Source organism: Ovis aries, chromosome 3 (genome assembly GCF_016772045.2).
Source record: "Ovis aries strain OAR_USU_Benz2616 breed Rambouillet chromosome 3, ARS-UI_Ramb_v3.0, whole genome shotgun sequence".
In the NCBI taxonomy this organism is placed as follows: Eukaryota; Metazoa; Chordata; class Mammalia; order Artiodactyla; family Bovidae; genus Ovis; species Ovis aries.
The window spans coordinates 129,093,131-129,116,168 of NC_056056.1; the positions used below are offsets into that span (position 1 = coordinate 129,093,131).

Genomic DNA, 23,038 nt, shown 5'->3' on the forward strand with positions numbered 1-23,038 from the left:
TCTCTTGTAACATAACCAATCCTGTCAGGCTGCTCCTTTTCTCCTGTTCTGCTGTTCCACTTGCAAGATTACTGGTATACTTGGAGGTATCAAGCCATGTTCATGACAACAATAAGGGAAAAGGGTGAATGTAGCCACCTTAGTCCCCTTTGAAAATTTTTCCTAAGAGCCACACTCTGAAACTCCGGTTTAAATCTCATTGGCCAAATTTGTCTCGCATAGCCTCTGCTAGCTGCAAGGGAATCAGGCTTGTCAGTGCATTAACTCAGCACACGGCACCCCTGACAAGCAGTGTTTTGACGAGGGCGTGCATATTGGCTTGATAGCTAGCAGTTCTGCAACATTAGTCTAAAATTTTCCAGTTAAAAAAAAAGGAACAGAGACCAGTCAAAAGAAACTTTTAAACCCTAGGAAATGCAGCTAATTGAATAAATCTGAGCCTGATTTTATCTAAGTAATTTCCTTTCAAGTCCCTTAGATAATCCATGGCCCTAAATCTCATGAGATGAATAGGAGTTAGACAGGTTTGGAGAGGGCAGAGAGAGTACAAAGCATTCCCAGTTAAGTCACTGACATATGATACATTTTGTGTGGGAAATTAAAATCCATTCCCAGAGAATAAATGGCAAAGTAAAGAGTATTAGGAAGGTTACTGGGCCAATTCATGGAAGGCTTGTATGGATGCTTTAAAAACCTGTTCATCTGAGGCTAGGAGGGACTAGGGCCCGACTTACATTTTGGATAACTTATATTTAGTGACTGGGTGTGGGATGGGACCAAAATGATGGAGCAGAAGGTGAAGATAAAAGTGATGAGACAACTGTGTTAATACAGATGGAAGCCGTTGAGGACCTGGCCTAGGGGGTGCCAGACAGCACACAAATACGAAGAAATATTTCTTTGAGCGTCAGGTGAGCCTTCTTAGAGGAAGCAGATTTCAATAACTGACAGTTAGCTTTCTTTTATGCCTCTGTCATCTGTCTGCAGAGTCTGAGGCATTCTTACCTCATAGATTTTGTAGGAATTTATGAGACATAGGTTATTCACTAATTATACATGCCCATACAACTTGTCCTACTGTTCGTATGTAAAATGATTTAAAATGTTTTTAGCAAAAGGCTGAAGATTTGAAATATATTTTAAAGGTAGGAAAGACCTCTATCAAGGTACTTGTATTCTCAAAATCAGTTGTTCTCCAGCTCTGAGTATCTAGGGAGCTGGGTGAAACCGCAGATGCAGAGGTCCACCTTCAGACCTACCAGATCAGAAGCCAGGAGTTAGGACTTGGGGATGGGTAATGAAATAAATTCCACCAGCTATTCTAATACCAAGCTTTTGGTATTAGAACAACATGCATGTTGGGCCTGATAGGACATGAGCAGTATCCCAGCAGCAGATATACTGATAGGAAGAAGGGCATGAGAGCCAAGAATATTCAGTTATGAAACGAGAGATGAAAGCACAGGCAGAAAGGGCATCAATCCTGCAAAAAAGTCAGCAGCATGGTACTTGGCTACAAGGCATGGAGGACTCATGCTGTAGGCAGGTGGGACAGAGGAAGGACTGGCCCAGGGAGTCTCACAGGGCTCCAGGCAAGGCCTCTTTGTTGGAGGAGGAAAGCTACATGGCAGTGACCCAAATCATAATATCCAAAGGAAAATGACTCCAAACTTTCAAGGCAAATTCATAGCTAGACTTTTTGTTGGAAACAAGATTCCTCTGTATATAAGGTAAATGATATGCTAAGCTATTTGATTAAAAAGGGAATTTAGAGATTACATAGGTTGGTAAGTAGAGGGAATTGCATTCCCTCACCCTCAAAATAGCCTAAAGGAATATCTGAACAGCTCTGATGGGGAAACTGTGAGAATCCCTGCAATTGAATGCTCTCATTCCTTACTCATTTTGTTTCTTAGAAATCACTGATCACATGCCTGTTGGGTTTGTGGCTACTCTGCACTGTGTCTGATGTCAACCATTTATTCTGTGCGCGTCTGACAGGAAGTTTCATGAAATAGGGTAGAAGAAAGAAGTTAGATAGGCCTGTTGGCTAAGCTTTTCCAACAGCAGTTGCCATTTTTCCCTGGGAAAAATAAAAGTGTTACCTTTAAACAACCAGCCTCCGATTAGGGGTGTGTGTGGTGGCCGTGCACATGCGTCCTGTCCCCCCTGAGGCCATATGAGTAACTTGCAAAGACTCTGGTGTTTAAAGGCTTTCTCCTAGTGTCCTCCTGAGTCAGAACACATCTAGTATGTTTGTGTTGACACTTCCAGGTGAACTCTTCTGCTTTGGATTAGTCAAAAACCATAAACAGTCATTAAGGCTCAGAAAGGTGTCAAACATGGGGTATGTGGGTCATTGCAGCCCTCCATGCCTGGAGTGGCCTCCTAAGAAAGCCAGCATTAATCGAACTGCCGGCAGTCACTTCTGAGGACCCAGGGGTGGTCCGAGTGATACCCCTCCCTGCATGTCAGCTGTAAGCACTCTCCTTCCATCTCCTGAACACAGATTCTACGAGCACAGGAGGAGTTCTGTGGTGCTCAACTTACCTGGCCTTGAGGTGTTCCCCGGGGACCTTCTGGTGTCAGCTGGAGCTGCGGACTACCTGTGCCATCCACTTCTGCTGCTGAATTCAGGTCCTGTCCATTCAACTTTTATTACATGCCTGCTATGAGATGGATGTTACAATAAGCAGAGGATATTTACAGAACATTTAATGACTACAAGAACATGGGCACTACCAAGTTAGATATCTCAGCAACTAGGACAAGCATCAGCCGTGAATTATGGGAACTATCTGAATCAGGCATCCCACTTACAGAGATGGATAAGTTATGGACCTTCCTCAAAAGGTCCTCTTGTCAAATAATATACCCCATGTCCAGGACCTGGAACAGGTACACCAAGTGATGGTCAGCCTCCGGGAGCAAAGTGCCCTCTCTGGGCTGCTGGGCAGCATCCCTGCCATTGCTGTAACCCACCCCTTGCTCCTGGCTGCCAGCCTCACACCAGTGTCTCCAACGAGGGTGGCACTATGTGGAGACAAAGGACCTGGTAACAGCAGATTACTGTTAGAGCAGATTAGAGAGAGGCGGCCTTAAGGGTGAACCTTCTGCATTTGAAGTCAGTTGTGGAAAAAAAGAACAGTTGCGGAGTTCAGGACACACTCCCATGGTTGCAATGGTAGCCATTCAGAGCTAAAAGGAGACTTGAAGATTATCGTTCACCCTGGTAGTTTTTAAACTGGCTTTGTTCTGAGCAGAGCCCTATTTTACAGAAGAATAATTCCTTGGAAATCCAGTCTGCAAAACAGATCCGGATGGAGTTTCAGTGCTTGGAAATGGGGTGAGTCCCAAAGACTCACCTCCAAGGCATTCCCCTGAAGCCAGGGGCCACCTGTGGCAGCATACTTGGGAAACCACCCAGCTCTTTCCTCATTCCCATGTGTGCCTAGTGAGACCCAGAAAGGAAAGGTGACCTAGTCGTGGTGTCTGCTGGTCTGTGTCAGAGGAATGGGATTCAGACTCTTAAATGAATGCCCTCTACCAGCCTGCACTAACCACCTGTTGTACAGGCAGCCTTACGTGTGGAACTCAGCCATAAGTGAATAACGTATAAATAACATTCGTATAGCCCTTCAGTCTTTATAGAGCACTTTCACATCTACTGTCTTAGAAGACAACAATGCAAGTGACCATCTGTCTCATAGGATATGGCCACCCAAATGAACACACAAAAAGGGATTCAGTGGACCCAAGGGATTCAAGGCCAGGCCCCTTGACGTTAAAGCTAGTTCTAACCATAGTGTAGCCTTAGGAGTTAGACCAAGTTCTGTAATGCTTTGCAAATGCTCTAAACTGGGTAACAGCTAAAGTAGTACTGCCCAGATGAAGAGCTTCAGCGTTGTCTGAAAAATTCTGGGGTACCATGTCAGACTTTCTGAACTAGAAACTCTGGGAATGGGGCCCAGCAGTATGCTTTTTAATAAGCCCCTCAGGTGATTCTTTTGCCAGCTAAAGGTTGAGATCCACTACGCTGAGGAACAAGGTCACAATTGCTGCCTGATATTCTTTGTTCTTTACTAGGCAGGTGTGCCTAGCATCCCAGTAGATGCCATGTAATGAAAGATATGCAGCATTCTTCATCATATCCCTCCATGCCCTCATCTCCAGGAGTTTAGAATAGAGTCCTCATGTTCCCAAACCATGGTCTCGTGGTGCTTCTCCAGAGACCCCAATTATCGAAGTTCAATTTGGACGTCATAATTTACCACCAGACGTTTGAAGGCTGAGAGTGGTAAGGCAGATTTGTTTCTAAGGAGGTTCCACCTAATCTCCCCTTTAAAAAGATCAATAAGTCCTGGGTATTCTTTGGAAGGAGTGATGCTAAAGCTGAAACTCCAGTACTTTGGCCACCTCATGCGAAGAGTTGACTCATTGGAAAAGACTCTGATGCTGGGAGGGATTGGGGGCAGGAGGAGAAGGGGACGACAGAGGATGAGATGGCTGGATGGCATCACCGACTCGATGGACGTGAGTTTGAGTGAACTCCGGGAGATAGTGATGGACAGGGAGGCCTGGCGTGCTGCGATTCATGGGGTCTCAAAAAGTCAGACATAACTGAGCGACTGAACTGAACTGAAGGTAGTCAGAATGAGCAAAATAATTGGTTGGATTCCAGGGTTCCAATGGGAAAAGTCCCTCAAGCACACTCTTTTGGTAAATGCTTTCATCTGATGGAAGTGTTGATATTATGCAGAATCTCCTGATGAATTAGTAGAAACAGAGACAAACCTTTCAGGCATCCATTTTGTGTGTGGAATTATCAGAACATCTCACCTAAACTTGAGAGATGACTCTCAGCTTTTTCTGGGTTGCATTAAAAATTAATGAAAATGACATAAACATCAAGAATCCACAATCTAATGTCTTTATTTCCTGATCATCAAAAGAATATATTACTGAATGACTTCTCAATTTGAGGTGACTCCTAAGGACTATGTGGATGATGTCCAGTAGAGACAGTAAGCCCCTGATCTAAAGATTGATATGTTGATATCCCCCTATTTCAGGAGTCTGCACTCATCCACACCTGGGGATTATATGCTAGGGTGGTTTCCAGTGTTAAAATGAAGCCCTTTCAGCCCCAGAGTCCTATAACTCTGTCTAAAATTAAGTATGCAGCATTTTATTGCATTTTATAGATTTCTCCTTGAACGGTAGGGGGAAAAGAGGCTGAAACAGGACAGTATCACCAGAAGGTAGAAAGAACACCAGCCTTTCAATTGTAGCATTGTTTCATTCACTCAGCTGCATAAATATAAATATTCATTCTGTGCATTCTCAAGGAGAATTAAAGCAGGAAAAATTCTGTTTGGCTCCTTTGGAAAAGCGGGTTTTGTAAAGCACTGCCTTGATCTGTCACTGGTTCTTCAAAGTACTAACATATCTTCTCTAATTTCTTCACCCACCAGAATCCAGAAAGCCAAGATGGCCTTTCTCCAAGAGAGGAGTGGTGAGTATTGAGCAATTGTCATTTTTGCTTTAATTAAGCCTCCAGTAGCTGGGAAATGAAGGAAAGTCTGAAAAGCCTCTTCATCATACTTTATCTTCTTGTGACAGCAGATGGCACATGAAGTTTAAATTATATCATCACATTTGTAGTAGTGGATACAGAACTTGCCAAATGATGCCACTTGGTGCAGTGATACAGTGCTAATTGCCAGTGGTTAATGAGCTCTGCAAGAAAACAAAGCAGTCCTAATATCATGCGTGATGCCTTACAGCTCCAAATTTATAGCTTGACACAGCGTAGGAAACAGCTCACTTGACGGAGAAAACTTGCACAAGCGTATGCCCCAGTTTGCAGTCAGTGTCGAGCATATTGGGAACATTGAAAAATTAATGAGATATTACAGAAACAGATTCTACAGACACATTCTATTTCTGGGAAAGCCAGTTGGATTAATCCTAGTGGGTTTTCTTTAATTCCTGGTGCCCTCAATTATTGAAGAGTTATAAATTGAGAATCAGCGGTGCCTGATTTTTTCCTGCCTAGGACGTGAGCTGGCCACAGTGAAACCTTCCCTGCCAACTTGCTAAGGACAGAGGGAAGGAGGGTTCCTCACTCCTGGAGTGAGGAGGAGGGAAAGGAATTGACTGTGTTCACCCCGCAACACCTACACACCACAGCCAGCAGCACCAGGAGGGCCTTACGAGTAGTTACTGCACCTCTTTGTGTTAAAAAGCAAAAAAAAAACATCTGCTCACGTGGCCTCTCCAGTCAGTTTGCCATCAGTTGCTGACATCTAACTTGGAGGTTCTATGGATGCATATACCTTGCTATTTTTTTTAAGTACCATAGCTAAGTTAAAGGCTCTCTGAGATTTCAATCCCAGCTGCTCCACTTACTGCTCTGTGACCTTGGCCAAATGAATTCATTTCCCTCAGCTCCAAGTCCTTCCCTGTTTAAGAAAGAGAAAAAAAAAAAAAAGGCAGATGATAATAGTACCGGCCTCATAGGGTGGTTGTGATAAATAAATAATGCATCTGAAGTATATCCCAGCACTGGGTGCATCTGCAAAAAATGAGCATTGGCCATATTTTTGAGAGTATCATTTGTAACCAGGGTTTGGAACACTACTTGTTCTCATAATCAAGTATATGAGTGACTTTCACATTATTTTTTCAAGGGGAAAAAGTTTGTGTGAGTGTCTTAATCACTTTAGGCCGCTGTAAAATGCCACAGGCCAGGTGGCTGAAACTGCTAATATTTATTTCTCACATCTCTGGAGGCTGGGAAGTCCCAGATCGGAGTGCCACATGGTTAGGTTCTGGTGAGAGTTCTTTTCCCGGCTTCCAGATGGCCTGCTGCACTGTCTTCACATGTGGAGAGAGAGCTCTGGTGCCTCCTCCTCTTCTTATAAAGATACTGATGTCATCGTGAGGGCCCTACCCTCATGGCCTCATCTAAACCTAATTACCTCCCAACAGTTTCACCTGGAGATACTCCTGAGGGATTTGGGCTTTAAATATATGAATACTAGGGGAGCAGAAACATTCAGTCCATAGGGACACAGTCTAAACATCACAAGTTGAAAATCATAAACTATTAGTAAAACCGTAATTTGTCACCAGGGCTGTTGCTCACCAGTCATTCTCATTTTGCCCCTCTTAAGGGATGCGATATGACTGTTTTCCTGGCAGGTCTGAGGCAGGGCCTGTGGTGCTGCCTCTCCTGGGATCCTTGCTTCTTGAAATGAAAACAGAGTCAGTTGTCAGTCAGGTCTGGAGTCCCAGCATGCATGCATGCAGTCGTGTCTGACTCTTTGCGATCCCCTGGACTGGAGCCCACCAGACTCCTCTGTCTATAGGATTCTCTGGGCAAGGATTCTGGAGTGGGTTACCATTTCCTTCTCTAAGGTGAGAGGAAGGGCCATCTCCCATCAGCTCTCCTGAGGGCTCCTCCAGAGCAGGAAGCTAGATTGTGCTTTCAGACGGAAAGACTTAACTAAGGAAGGGATATACCTACAAGTTTTTATGATGCATCTGTTTTTTTCTCATAAAGTAATTTGTTCCACATGTACTGGATAGCTGTATGTGCCAAATGCTGGACTAGGTATATATGATGCCAAGATGCTCATTCTCAGCTTACAATTGAGAAGGTCAGACTGACATGTAAATTTGCAAAAAATTAGATAAATGGCTTGCACAGTGTTGGAGGTGGGTAGGCAGAGGTGGAGATACACGAAGAAGAATCAGTGAAATGACAAAATGTTTCAGCAAATGTTCTCAGTCAGTAATGGATGGAAATTCATTTCTTAAAGGCCCACTTTTAAAGGGACACAATATCTGGTCTCCTTAAAAATTAGTGTTTACTCCTCCATCTTTTTAGCCTTTTTTATTGAGCAATTCATATCTATATAAATGATAATCCACATCAATATCACACGCTACCATATTGTAATGTATTTCCCCAGTCTATCCCAGGTATTTCCTTTCATTACCTTTCCTCTCTCCTTCCTTTCTTCCCAACCATCAGTAACAGCATTTGTAATGAAAGCAAGCACATATATAATTTTTACCATGTTATAAGGTAGTGTTTCTGTTTACATATTCCTGTTTAGGTATTTCAAGGTTTACATATGTTAGCTCATTAATTCTCACAACAAACCAACAAGGTAGATAACATTATCACCCCCATTTTGCAAATGGGGAAACTGAGATTCAGAGAGGTTTGAATAGCTTGCCTGAGATCACACAGCTCGTGACAGTGGGGATGTGTCTGAGCAGCCCCAGGCAGTATGCCTCTGAATCCATTTTAGCCCCAGTACCAAACTGCTGCTCCAGCTGTGGGGTCCATGACCAGACCTGGGTACCCCTCCCTCCTCCTCCTCATCACAGCTCTCAAAGATCTCTTCTCTCCTCACCAATTCAAGTCAACGACTAAAAAATCCACATATTCGCATACAGTCACCCCTCTGTGTCTGTAGGTTCTGTATCCTTGAAGTCAACCAACTGCAAATAAAAAATATTTGAAAAAAAATACTCCAGAAATTTCCGAAAAGCAAAACTTGAATTTTCCATGCAGAAACAACAGTATACATACTATTTACATTGTGTTAGGTATAAGTAGTCTAGTGGGCTTCCCTTGTGGCTCAGTTGGTAAAGAATCTGCCTGCAATGAGGAAGATCTGGGTTCAATCCCTGGGCTGGAAAGATCCCCTGGAGAAGGGAAAGGCTACCCACTCCAGTATTCTGGCCTGGAGAATTCCATGGACTGTATAGTCCATGGGGTCAGAATGAGTCAGACACGACTGAGCACCTTTCACTTTAGAGATGATTTAAAGTATATGAGAGGATATGTGTAGACTGTATGAAAATACATTTTATATAAGGGACTTTAGCATCTGTGCATTTTGGTATCTGAAGAGGTCCTAGAACCATTCCCCCTAGGGACTGAGGGCTGATTGTATACCAGTTTATTCCAGTTCCATATCACCAGTGTTTACTACAAACTTTCATTCCACCTACCTCTTAGTTATTTTTTAACTGGAGGAAAATTGCTTTACGATGTTGTGATGGTTTCTGTAGTACAAGGCTAATCAGCTATAATTGTGCTTATACCTCCTCCCTCCTGAGCCTCCCTCCCCTCCCCTGGCCCCACCCCTCTAGATCATCGCAGACCGCCTGCCTGGGTTACCTGTGTTATGTGGCAGCCTCTCACCAGATACCGATTTTAAACATGGTAGTCTGTATGTGTCTGAGCTGCTTTCCCCATTTGTTCTGCTCTCTCCTTCCCCCACTGTGTCCGCAAGTCAATTATCTGTATCTGCATCTCCATTCTTGCCTGCCAGTAGGTTCATCAATACCATTTTTCTAGATTCCATGTATATGTGTTAATATACGATATTTTTTTCTCTCTTTCTGACTTGACTCTGTATAACAGGCTCTAGGTTCATCCATCTCACTAAAACTGACCCAGATTTGTTTCCTTTTTATGACTGAGTAATATTCCATTGTGCATATGTACCGTATCTTCTTTATCCGTCATCTGTCAGTGGACACCTAGGTTGCTTCTCTGCCCTACCTATTATAAATAGTGCTGCTGTGAACTTTGGGGTACATGTCTTTTTCAGTTGTGGTTTTCTCAGAGTATATGCCCAGTAGTGGGATTGCTGGCTCATATAGTAGTTTTATTCCTAGTTTTTTAAGAAATTTCTATGCTGTTCTCCATACGTCAATATGAAATCACCGATACTGTTACATATAGTGGCTGTATCAATTTACTTTCCCACCAACAGTGCAAGAGGGTTCCTCTTCTTGCACATCCTTTCTAGCATTTACTGTTTGTAGATTTTTGGATGATGGCCATTCTGATGGATGTGAGGTAGTTTTGATTTGCATTTCTGTAGTAATTAGTGATATTCAGTGTCTTCATGTGTCTATTGGCCATCTCTATGTCTTCTTTGGAGAGATGTCTGTTAAGGTCTTCTGCCTGTTTTTGATGGGGCTGTTTTTTTTTTTTTTTTCCTGATATTGCACTGTATGAGCTGCTTATATATTTTGGAGATTAATCCTTTGTAAGTTGTTTCATATACCATTATTTTCTCCCATTCTGAATTCTCTAGTGCTCAGTCGTGTCCGAATCTTGGTGACCCCATTGATCGTAGCCTGCCAAGCTCTCCTGTCTGTGGAATTCCCCAGACAAGAATACTGGAGTGGATTGCCATTTCCTTCTCTCATCTTAAGGGTTGTCTTTTAATCTTGTCTATGGTTTCCCTTGCTGTGCAAAAGCCTTTAAGTTTCATTAGGTTCCATTTGTTTTTGTTTTTATTTCCGTTACTCAAGGAGGTAGGTCAAAGGGAATCTTCCTGTGATTTATGTCAAAGAGTGTACTGCCTGTGTTTTCCTCTAAGAGCATTATCGTTTCTGGCCTTACATTTAAGTCCTTAATCCATTTCCAGTTTATTTTTGTGTAAGGTGTTAGGAAGTGTTCTATTTTCATTCTTTTACATGTATCTGTCCAGTCTTGCCAGCACCACTTACTGAAGAGGCTGTCTTTCCCCCATTATATATTCTTACCTCTTTAGTCAAAGATAAGGTGCCCATAGGTGCATGGGTTTATTTCTGGGCTGTCTGTCTTGTTCCATTGATCTGTATTTCTGTTTTTGTGCCAGTACCATACTGTCTTGATGACTGTAGCTTCATAGTATCATCTGAAGCCAGGAAGATTGATTCCTCTAGTTTTATTTTTTCTTTCTCAAGATTGCTTTAGCTATTCAGGGTCTTTCATGTTTCCTCACAGACTGAAATTTATTGTTCTAGTTCTGTGAAAAATACCATTGGTTGTTTGAAAGCAATTGCATTGAATCTGTACATTGCTTTGGATAGTATAATCATTTTTGCAATACTGATTCTTCCAATCCAAGAGCTCTCCATCTGTGTCGTGTTTAATTTCTTTCATCAGCGTATTATAGTTCTCTGCGACAGAGGTCTTTTGTCTCTTTAGATGGGTTTATTCCTAGATATTTTACTCTTTTTGTTATGTTGAATGGGATTGTTTCCTTAATTTCTCTTTCCGATTTTTCATCGTTAGTGTATAGGAATACAAAAGATTTCTGTGTATTAATTTTATATCCTGCAGCTTTACTGTATTCATTGATTAGCTCCAATAATTTTCTCATGGCATCCTTAGGGCTTTCTATGTATAGTATCATGTTATCTGAAAACAGTGAGAGTTTTACTTTTTCTTTTCCAGTCTACATTCCTTTTCTTTGGTTGCTGTGGCTAGGACTTCCAAAACTATGTTGAGTAGTAATGGTTAGAGTGGGCACCCTTGTCTTGTTCCTGTTCTTAGAGTTAATGCTTTCAGTTTTTCACCACTGAGAATAATGTTTTCTGTGAGTTTGTTGTTCATGGCCTTTATTATGCTGAGGTATGTTCTTTCTGTGCCTACTTTCTGGAGAGTTTTTATCATAAATGGTAAAATTTTGAATTTTTGAATTTTGAATGATAAAAAGTATTGAATTTTATCAAAAGCTTTCTCTGCATCTATTGAGATGATCATATGGTTTTTATCTTTCAGTTTGTCAATATGGTGTATCACATTGACTGATTTGCCTTTTTTTGTTTCCAGTTTTATTGATTTGAGTCTTTTTTTCTTGATGAGTCTGGCTAATAGTTTGTCAATTATTTTTTTCTTCGCAAAGAACCAGCTTTTAGTTTTATTGATCTTTGCTGTTATCTCTTTCTTTTTCACTTATTTCTGCTCTGATCTTTATGATGTCTTTCCTTCTGCTACCTTTGGGAGCTTTGTTCTCTTTCTAGTTGCTTTAGCTGTAAGATTAGAATTTTTTTTTTTTTTTTTTGGTGTTTCTCTTGTTTCTTGAGGTAGGCTTGTATTGCTGTAAACTTCCCACTCAGCACTGCTTTTACTGCAACCCATAGGTTTTGAGCTGTCATGCTTTCCCTTTGTCATTCCTCTTTGATTTCTTCAGTGACCTCTTTGTTATTCAAAAGTGTATTGTTTAGCTTCCATGTGTTTGTGTTTTTTAGTTTGTTTGTTTTCCCCCCCTGTAGTTGTTAAACACAGCCTCACAGCATTGTGGTCAGAAAAGATGCTTGAAATGATTCCAGTTTTTTTTTTTAATTTACCAAGGCTTTATTTATGACCCAAGATGTGATCTATCCTGGAGAATGTTCCATGTGCACTTGGGAAAAAAGTGAAATTTACTGTTTTGGATTGAAATGCCCTATAGATAGCAATTAGGTTCAACTGGTCCAATATATCATTTATAGCTTGTGTTTCCTTATTAATTTTCTCTCTGGATGATCTGTTCATTTGGTGTGAGTGGGGTGTTAAAGTCCCCCACTATTATTGTGTTACTGTCGATTTCCCCTTTAATAATTGTTAGCATTTGCCTTATGTATTGAGGTACTCCTATGTTGGGTGCATATGTATTTATAATTTTTATGTCTTATTCAGTTGATCCCTTGATCATTATGTAGTATCCTTCTTATCTCTTGTAATGGTCTTTGTTTTGAAGTCTATTTCTGATATGAGTATTGCTACTCCCTCTTTCTTTCAATTTCTCTTTGCATGGAATACCTTTTTCCAGTCCCTCACTTTCAGTCTGTACATGTCCCTAGGTCTAAAGTGTGTCCCTTGTAGACAGAATATATAGGGGTCTAGTTTTTGTATCCGTTCAGCCAGTCTGTATCTTTTGGTTTGAAGCATGTAGTCCGTTTTCATTTAAGGTAATTATTGATATGTATGATCCTATTACCTTTTACTTTTCTGTTTTGGGTTTGTTTTTATAGACTTTTTGCTTCTCTTGTGTTTCCTGTCTAGAGAAGCTCCTTTAAGATTTCTTGTAAAGCTAATTTGGTGGTGCTGAATTCTCTTAATTTTTGCTTATCTATAAAGCTTTTGATTTTTTCTTTAAAACTGAATGAGATCCTTCCTGGATACAGTAATCTTGGTTGTTAAGTTTTTTCCTTTCATCATTTTCCAGTATATCCTGTCATTCCCTTACGACCTGCAGAATTTCTGTTGCAAGATCAGCTGTTAGCCTTATGGGGATCCCCTTTTATGTTATGTTTTGCTTTTGCCTTGCTGCTTTTAATATTTTTTGTATTAACTATCATTAGTTTGATTAATATGTCTTCAGTTCAGTTCAGTCACTCAGTCGTGTCCGACTCTTTGCAACCCCATGAACTGCAGCACGCCAGACCTCCCTGTCCATCACCAGCTCCTGGAGTCTACCCAAACTCATGTCCATCAAGTCCGTGATGCCATCCAGCCATCTCATCCTCTGTCATCCCCTTCTCCTCCTGCCCCCAGTCCCTCCCAGCATCAGGGTCTTTTCCAGTGAATCAACTCTTCACATGAGGTAGCCAAATATGTCTGAGCATAGTTCTATTTGAGTTCATTCTGTATGGGACTCTCTGGATTTACTGGACTTGGGTGGCTACTTCCTTTCCCGTGTTAGGGCAGTTTTCAACTATAGTCTCCTCAAATATTTTCTCAGACCCTTTGTTTTCCTCTTTTCCTTCTGTTGTTGTTCATTTGCTCAGTCTTGTCTGACTCTCTGTGACCCCATGGACTGCAGCAGGCCAGGCTTCCCTGTCTTCCACCATCTCCCAGAGCTTGCTTAAACTCAGTGTCCCTTGAGTCAGTGGTGTCATCCACCCATCTCATCCTCTGTTGTTCCCTTCTCCTCCTGCCTTCAATCTTTGCCAGCATCAGGGTCTTTTCTAATGAGTCAGCTCTTCCCATCAGGTGGCAAAGTATTGGAACTTCAGCTTCAGCATTAGTCCTTCCAAGAACATTCAGGACTGAGTTCCTTTATCATGGACTGGTTGGATCTCCTTGCAGTCTAAGGGGCTCTGAAGAGTCTTCTGCAACACCACAATACAAAAGCATCAATTCTTCATCACTCAGCCTTCTTTATGGTCCAGCTCTCACATCCATACATGACTATTGGAAAAACCATAGCTTTGACCATACCAATCTTTGTTGGAAAAGTAATGTCTTGGGTTTTTAATATGCTGTCTAGGTTTGTCATAGCTTTCCTTCCAAGGAGCAAACATCTTTTAATTTCATGGTTGCAGTCACCATCCACAGAGATTTTGGAGCCCAAGAAAATGAAGTCTGTCACTGCTTTGATTGTTTCCCCATGTATTTGCCATGAAGTGATGGGACAGGATGCCATGATCTTAGTTTTTTGAAAGTTGAGTTTTAAGCCAGCTTTTTCACTCTCCTCTTTCACTTTCATCAAGGGGTTCTTGAGTTCCTCTTCTCTTTTTACTCATTAGGGTAGTATCATCTGCATATCTGAGGTTGTTGATATTTCTCCCAGCAATCTTGGTTCCAACTTGAGCTTCATCCAGCTTGGCATTTTGCATGATGTACTCTGCATATAAGTTAAATAAGCAGGGTGACAGTATACACCCTTGATGTACTCCTTTCCCAATTTGGAACCAGTCTGTTGTTCCATGTCCAGTTCTAATTGTTGCTTCTTGACCTGCATACAGATTTCTCAGGTGGCAGGTCAGGTGGTCTGGTAGTCTGATCTTTTGAAGAATTTCCACAGTTTGTTGTGATCCACACAGTCAAAGGCTATGATAGTTAATAAAGCAGAAGTATATGTTTTTCTGAAAGTCCCTTGCTTTTTCTATAGTCCAGTGGATGTTGGCAATTTGATACCTGATTCTTATGCCTTTTCTAAATCCAGCCTGTGTATCTGGAAGTTCTCAGTTCACATACTATTGAAGCCTAGCTTGAAGGATTTTGAGCAGTACCTTACTAGCACAATAGTAAATAAGCACAATTGTGCAGTAGTTTGAACGTTCTTTGACATTGTCCTTCTTTGGAATTGGAATGAACACTGACCTTTTCCAGCCCTATGGCCACTGCTGAGTTTTCCAAATTTGCTGGCGTATTGAGTGTGGCACTTTAATAGCATCATCTTTTAGCATTTGAAATAACTCAGCTGGAATTCAGTTACCTCCACTAGTTTTGTTTCTAGTAAAGCTTCCTAAAGCCTACTTCACTTCACACTCTAGGATTGTCCGGCTCTAAGTGAGTGACCACACCGTCATGGTTATCTGGATCATTAAGACCTTTTTTGTATGGTTCTTCTGTGTATTCTTGGCCCTTCTTAATATCTTCTGCTTCTGTTAGTTCCATCCCGTTTCTATCCTTTATTGTGCCCATCTTTGCATGAAATGTTCCCTTGGTATCTCTAATTTCTTGAGGAGATCTCTAGTCTTTCCCATTCTATTGTTTTCCCCTCTTTCTTTGCATTGTTCCCTTAAGAAGACTTTCTTGTTGTTCTTCTCATTGGAAGTCCTTGTTAAACATTTCTTATATCTTCTTGATCTGTGCCTTCATTCCCTTTATCTGTGCCTCCATTTTATTTTCAAGATTTGGGGTCATCTTTACTATCATTACTCTGAATTCTTTTTCAGGTAGACTGCCTGTTTCCTCTTCATTTGTTTGGTCTTGTGGGTTTTTACCATGTTCCTTCATCTGCTGCATCTTTCTCTGTCTTTTTATTTTGTGTAGTTTGCTGTGTTTGGAGTCTCCTTTCTGCAGGCTGGAAGGTCACAGTTCCTATTTGTGGAACCTGCCCCCAGTGGGTGGCATTGGACCAGGGCCTTGTGAAGGTTTCCTGATTGAGGGGACTTGTACCTGTGATCTGGTGGATGGAACTGAATCTTGTCTCTGAAGGGCAGTGTTTTGCCCAGCAGTGTGTTTGGGGTGTCTCTGGGCTTGGTGTGGCTTTTGGCAGCCTGTCTGCTAACGGGCAGGGTTATGTTCCTGTTTTGCTGAAGGGTTGGCTTGAGGCATCTGGCACTGAAGCTTACTGGCTTTTGGGTGGGACCTGGTCTTAGTGTTGAGATAAAGGCCTTTGGGAGAATTCTTGCCAAATAATGTCTCATAGAGTTGGGGATTCTCTGGTGGCCCAAAGTCCTGGACTCGGGTCTTCCAACTTGGAGATTCAAGCATGACCCCTTACTGTAGCACCAAGACTTCACAGGCCACACAGAAGACAAAACTCCAAGACAGTTGGTGAAAGCAGCACTCGTCAATCAAGAACACCCAAAGAAACTCACAGACTTATAAAGAGAAGAGAGAAAATAGAGAAAAAAGAATAAAAGCAGGAATCAAAAACAAAGAGAGCAGTCAAGCCAATAAAGAAATCTATAAATGAAAATGAATACTAAAAACTAGACTAGCAAAAAGACAAAACCAAAAATATGGGGGAAATGCAGTATAACTAAAGAGTCCTGTAAAAATAGGGGAAAAGTAAAGTAAGTTTATTTAAAAATAAGATGCTTTTTAAAAAGGAAAAAGTAAGTTAAAAAGTAAAAATTAAAGCAATAATAAAGAACAACATTACAAAAGGAGAGAGTGGTATAGGAAGAATGTCCTCCTGAGCCCTCCATTGTCCTCTCCACACAGTGTTTACCAGACAATCTGCCTACTCAGAAAGTCCTCCAGTATTTTTAGGAAAGTCTCTGAACCTGCTGTGGATGCTGTGAGGTCAGCTCAGATTCAGATCTGGCCTTATTCTCCCCTGTACTTGCTCCCCAAATCCACAGTTGCCCCCAAAGTCCAGAGTCTCAAGCTAATTGCAGAGATTTAATCTCCTGCACCTATGGCTACAGCAGGGAATCCCCCTCCTCCTTTTTATTCACACAGCCCTTGGTACTCCACTTTGGTTTGGGGCCCACCTGTTTGTAGGCCACCCTCAAGTGTCTTCCCCACCTAGACCAGAGGGGACAGAAGTAGCAGCTCATTAAGACTCACTTGCTCAGTCGGGCTGGGAAGAAGAAGGCCTTTGGAAGCCTCAGACAGGGAGTGCCTACGGCAGCCTGTGGGAAGTTTCCACAGTCTGAGGTGGGCCGTGCCCTCTCGCAGAGGGATTGGCCCCGGGTCTTGTGTCTCTCCGCAGAGCTCAGTTGCATAGGCTCCCAGGAAGGTATGGGTTGTAACCTGTGCAGGCTCACAGCCTGATGACAGCTGCTATCTCTAGCGTTGGGACCGCAGCAGCTGTATTTTGTCCCCTGCCTCAGGCCACCTTCTTGGCTTTGGCAGTGGCCATTGGCTTGCCTTCCCCACTCTGGGATCATAAACTGCAGTTGCATCTAGTTCTGCTGCTGGTGCTCACTGGCGTAGGTGGTGGCTTTGGCCAGGCATATCTACCTCTTGTTCAGTCACTAAGTTGTGTCCGACTCTTTGCCACCCCATTAACTGCAGCACACAAAGCTTTCCTGTCCTTCACTGTCTCCCATAGTTTGCTCAAACTCATGTTCCTTGAGTCGGTAATGCCATCTAACCATCTCATCCTCTGTCACCCCCTTCTCCTCTTGGCCTCAATCTTTCCCAGCAAAGGGTCTTTTCCATTGAGATGGCTTTCCGCATCAAGTAGCCAAAGTATTGGAGCTTCAGCATCAGTCCTTCCAATGAATATTCAGGGTTGGTTTTCTGTAGGATTAACTGGTTGGATCTCCTTGCTGTCCAAGGGACTCTCAAGTGTCTTCTCCAGCACCACAATTCGAAAGCATCAGTTCTTGGGTGCTCAGCCTTCTTTATGGTCCAACTCTCACATCCATATGTGAGTACTAGAAAAACCATAGCTTTGACCATATGGACTTGTGTCGGCCAAGTGATGTCTCTGCATTTGAATATGCTGTCTAGATTTGTCATAGCTTTTCTTCCAAGGAGCAACCATGTTTTAATTTCATGGTTGCAGTCACCATCTGCAATAATTTTGGAGCCCAAGCCCTGTCTGTCTCTGTTTCCATTGTTTCCTCATCTATTTGCCATGAAGTGATGGGACTGGATGCCATTATCTTAGTTTTTTTGAATGTTAAATTTCAAGCCAGTTTTTCACTCTCCTCTTTCACCCTCATCAAGAGGTTCTTGAGTTCCTCTTCAGTTTCTGCCGTTAGAGTGGTATCATCTGCATATCTGAAGTTGTTGATATTTCTCCCAGCAGTCTTTATACCAGTTTGAGCTTCATCCAGCCTGGCATTTTGCATGATGTACTCTGCGTATAAGCTAAATAACCATGTCCAATTCTAACTGTTGCTTCCTGTCCTGCATACAACTTTCTCAGGAGGCAGATTAGATGGTCTGCTATTTCCATCTCTAAGACTTTTCCATGGTTTGTTGTAATCTACACAAGCAAAGGCTGTAGCATCGTCAATGAAGCGGAAGTAGATTTTGGGGGGGGGGGAATTCCTTTGCTTTTTCTACGATCCAACAAATGTTGGTAAATTGATCTCTGATTCTTATGCCTTTTATAAATCCAGGTTGTACTTCAGGAAGGTCTTGGTTCATGTATTGTTGAAGTCTAGCCTGAAGGATTTTGAGCATTACTTTGCTAGCAAGTGAAATGAGTGCAATTGTATGGTAGTTTGAACATTCTTTGGCGTTGCCCTTCTTTGGGATTGGAATGAAGAGTGACCTTTTCCAGTCCTTTGGCCATTGCTGAGTTTCCCAAATTTGTGGCATACTGAGCACAGCACTTTAACAGCATCATCTTTTAGGATTTGAAACAGCCCGGTTGAAATTCCATCACCTCCACTGTCTTCGTTCGTAGTAATGCTTCCTAAGGCCCATTTGACTTCACACTCTAGGATATCTGGCTGTAGGGAAGTGATTACACCATCATGGTTATCTGGGTCATTAAGACCTTTTTTGCACAGTTCTTCTGTGTGTATCTCCCTCAGGGGTTGGGCATCTCATGGCTTTGCTCATCCCGCCTGTATCAGTTTTGAAGGTGGGTTCCTGCAGTCCACCAGCACACGGAGTTAGAGGCTCCCTGCCGCCATGATCTCTTGCCTCTCTGAGAGTCCCAGTCTTTTACCTGGACTGCCTCAGCTGTGTCATACTGGCCTTCTCAGAATATCTTCAGAGCAGTCAACACTGGTGCTCTTCCTGGGGTCCTGCTCCTGAAGCCTGAGCACCCAGCCCCCACTAGCAGCAGTGGGCATGAGTGCAAGCCACTCCTCAGCTGGGAAGTGCTATTTGGTAACGAACTCTGGTGAATTCTCTCTGCTTTGCCTTCTGAGCACCTGTGGCTTTATTCCCCTCTGAGGTTCCAAAACTCCCCCTTGTCCTCACCCATGAGGGGGTTTCTGAATGTGTTGGAACTTTTCCTCCTTCACAGCTCCCTCCCCAGGATGCTGGTCCCTGTCCCGAAATCCCTTTTTTTTTTTTTTTTTTTAAATCTTTATCTTTTGCCCTGCCTCATTCTGAGAAGATTGGCTTGCCTTTTTGGAAGTCAGGGATCTCCTGCCAGCATTCAGAATGTATTCTGTGTGAGTTCATCTGCATGCAGATGTATTTTTGATGTATTTGTGGGGAGGAAGTTGATCTTCCTGTCTTATTCCTCCACCATCTTGAAAGTCCTCCCACCTCTTAGTTATTAAATTCGAGCCCTGAGGATTAGCCTTGACTTATTTTCTTTATCTTCTATATTCTCTCAAATCCCTTTGACATCTCGTTGCCTCTCCACCAGAAGCCAGCGACATCATAGTGGAAGGAGCACAGCTTCCAGCAGTGGGTCAGTAACTCTAAATAGTTAATGTTTCCTTTGAGAGGACTGTCTCTTCCCTTCTCACTATCATATCCACCAAGCACTTTGGTCAGGAGGTTGGGCAGATCCTTGGAAAGCCACAGTGAGTGTTCTTCAAGGTAGACGGCTGGCGCCCCATGTCTGATGCGTCTTCCATTGCCTCAGCTTCCTTATTTCCCAACTGACTGCTGATTTTTAATTTACACAACATGCAGTCACTATGGTTTCAGACATCAACAAAAGGCACATGTCCCAATTGCTGTAGGAGGTCCCCAACCAGCTCCAAGATTTCTCTGCTACTATGAAGTTAATAAGTCTCTAATAAGTTTCTTGTTTTGGTGCGGTAACCTTAGCAGAGATTCAGCCATGGTCCTTTAGCACTTTCTGAAATTATTACAGGGTTATCTTTCTGACACACAGGGAGCTACATCCCCACAATAGCAGATAAGCCTTCCTTCTCTGGCTCCTTTACCTAAAGTTGAATGATGTCCGCCAAACTGCTTAGATCCACGCCAGCATCATGCACCCTGATGCAATACAGTAAGTTAAAATGTTGTTTGTGATAAACATTTATCTAGGCAGCCAAGTTGACTTTAGAGAGCCTCACATTGTTATTTGATAGCTTCTTCCTGGTGTAGTTGCTAAAATGAACTCTTAAAATGAGTAATTCATGATGTTGCAAGAGAATAGTGAATGAGTCAGAAAAATTAAAAAGTCACAATACAGTAAGTTTCAAAAGGATAGATGAATGTGATACCATTAAAAATTAATTATAAATACAATAAGAAAAGTGTTTTCAATAATTACCTGGGGGTGGGGGGAGCCAGTGGAGACTACAGGTAACTTTGCTTTTCTTTGTGTTTTTGTTTCTCAGGTTTTCTGCAACAAACACATATTACCTTTGAACCTGATTCTTTTAACTAATATTATTTAAAATAAAAATTATAACAAAAATAAGTAGGTGTTCCAATCTAAAGAAACTAGAGTTTCTAGCATATCCTGGTATTCTCCAGCTGAGAATTACTATCCTGGGAAGTTCCTTTAATACTCTGGACTTTATTTAGTCATCTGCTAAATGAGGGGTTGAGCTAAGATCTCCAAGGCCCCTTCTGATGGTAAAGTCCATCAGAAAAGTTCGATTCTGAAGGACTAACTTTTGCAGGGTGCACACTACACAGAAATCCATCTAATTGCTATGTGGCAGTTCTGCTTTTATGGCGCCAGCTTTTTTTTCTTAATTAGTAAAATGAGAGGTTTGGATCAGCCATGTTCACCAGCCTTTCTCCTCCATGTCTGATATTCTGAACTCCTGTGGGTCAGACTCTGGCTCAGAAATGGCTTTTCACCTGTTAGTGGTTCATAGACAAATTGCGCAGCCTGATCTCCTGCATGTGGGACCGTGAAACAAAGATGCTGAGGCTATCAGAGGTGTATCACTAAAAGAATTCAAATATGAAAATCCTGTTCTTACAATCTCTTAGCAGGGCAAAGACAAGAACAAACATATATCTGATCTGGAAGACTGCCTGTCCTCTTTGAAGATTACAGACTTCAGGGACTATGAGTTCCACACCCTGAAGGTATCTCCTGATTTGCTTTCTGTGTGGCTTCTTTTTTTGTTTTTGTCAGTATTATAAGATATCAGATTATTGCATTGTTCATAATAATAGCAAAGTACAGGAGAGAAGCCCGGACTGGGGTAGAAGGAGGTCTGCTCTCTCTAAAGCACATTGAAACCTCGGGGAAGTCATTTTATCTTAAATAAAGTAATGGATATGAGAGTACTTTGTAGACCAAGAAGTCCTACACAAATGTTAATAGTTGTTACAATTCTTCCCCTCACTGGGCCTTCATTTCCTCATTTGAAAAATAAGCTGGTTTTTATAAGACAATTTCTGATGGTCTCTTTAAACTCTCATTTCATGATTCTTCGGTAGTTAATTTCAGCAAGTGTTACTAGTGGAACCTGGATCAGATTTCCCAGTTCTGGGTTTGGGATTCTTTTTAAACTGTAAATAACATGTCCATCCCATGCATGGGAGGAATTGATATCCCAAACTCGTGCAGAGAGGACTGTGGTTTGGGTAACTCTGCCCAGAGGGATGGGCTTCCTGATGACTCAGACAGTAAAAAATCTGCCTGCAATGCAGGAGACCCGGGTTCAATCCCTAGGTCAGGAAGATCAATTCCTGAGTTGAAAAGATCACCTGAGGAAGGGAATGTCTGCCCACTCCAATTGGAGAATTCCATGGTCCTAGGAACCTGGTAGACTGCAGTCCATGGATCCCAAAAGGTCAGACAGGACTGAGCAACTAACACTTTCACTTTTTCACTTTCATCCAGAGGGGCGCCTGGGGCTTGCAATGGGAGATCATGATTTGGGAGATTGCTTGTTTCTGCTGCACTACAAGTCCAAGAACGGACAATAGGTCAGCCCATCAAGGTGGAAACGTTTGTTCTCTCTTTTTCCTCCCACATGCAGGATAAGACCTGGAGTGAAGTCATGGAAATGCATCAGAAACTTCCTGCTAATCAATCAGACTTGAGAAAGCAGCAAGAGGCTGTGTGGGAACTCTTCACGAGTGAATGCACTTATTTTTTGGACCATTTATTAGTTCTTAAGATGGTAATGCTGGCTTTAATTTTTGTTAGATGGAAAACATTGGTTCTTTGGGGACTTGTTCCTTTTTTCCATGCTGAAGAAAGGTGGGTGGCTCCCCTCTTTCAGGGGATCTTAAGGAAATTTTATTTATCTCTGGTTATCTGCAACTTGGGTTCTCTTCATTCTTTTCTTAAACATAGACTCGGAGGATTGGGTGAGACCTTCTCAGTAAACTAGTCCAGCTGCCCATGTGCTGTCTGAATCTCCTCTGCCTGATTCGCACCCTGTGTTTACACACTCATCAAGTCAGGAGGCTCACAGCCACCCTCAAGGCAGCCATTCCATCTCTGGTCAGCTTGCTCTTCGGGCTCTCTTACTCCCTTATGATCAGTGCCAGGCGTTTTGTCAGCTATGGAGCCACGGTCATAGATTTCCAGGACAACCGTCCATATGTAACACAAGGGGCTTGGATTACACAGTGTGTTCATGGTGTCTGTCATGAAAATGGCGCCCCTGAAGTTGTACAGTGTACTGGTCCTGATCTGGGGAGGCTCCTTGTAGAAGAACCACAGGGCAAGGGATAGGAAGGGAGAAAGTGCCTTCTAAGACCACAGGGGAGGATGGACCACATGGCTCCCAAGGTTGCCCCTGCCCATCAGTTCAGTTCAGTTCAGTTCAGTCGCTCAGTCGTGTCCGACTCTTTGTGACCCCGTGAATCACAGCACGCCAGGCCTCCCTGTCCATCACCATCTCCTGGAGTTCAAACTCACCTCCATCGAGTCCAGATGCCATCCAACCATCTCATCCTCTGTCGTCCCCTTCTCCTCCTGCCCCCAGTCCC

At 42.5% G+C, this 23,038-nt stretch overlaps 1 protein-coding gene across 4 annotated transcripts in view; it reads left to right on the forward strand.

Annotated features, from left to right (window-relative positions):
* The window catches only part of PLEKHG7 (pleckstrin homology and RhoGEF domain containing G7), an 82,876-nt gene that overhangs the window by 14,393 nt on the left and 45,445 nt on the right, over positions 1–23,038 (forward strand). For 2 of the 4 annotated variants that reach the window (XM_015094589.4, XM_060412505.1), the window contains 4 exons: positions 2,510–2,637; positions 5,475–5,515; positions 21,077–21,175; positions 22,078–22,221. In XM_015094589.4, the coding sequence (XP_014950075.3) occupies positions 2,510–2,637; positions 5,475–5,515; positions 21,077–21,175; positions 22,078–22,221 (412 nt within the window). The remainder of the gene's footprint in view (positions 1–2,509; positions 2,638–5,474; positions 5,516–21,076; positions 21,176–22,077; positions 22,222–23,038) is intronic. The other 2 variants (XM_015094590.4, XM_060412506.1) reach the window with 1 other exon arrangement.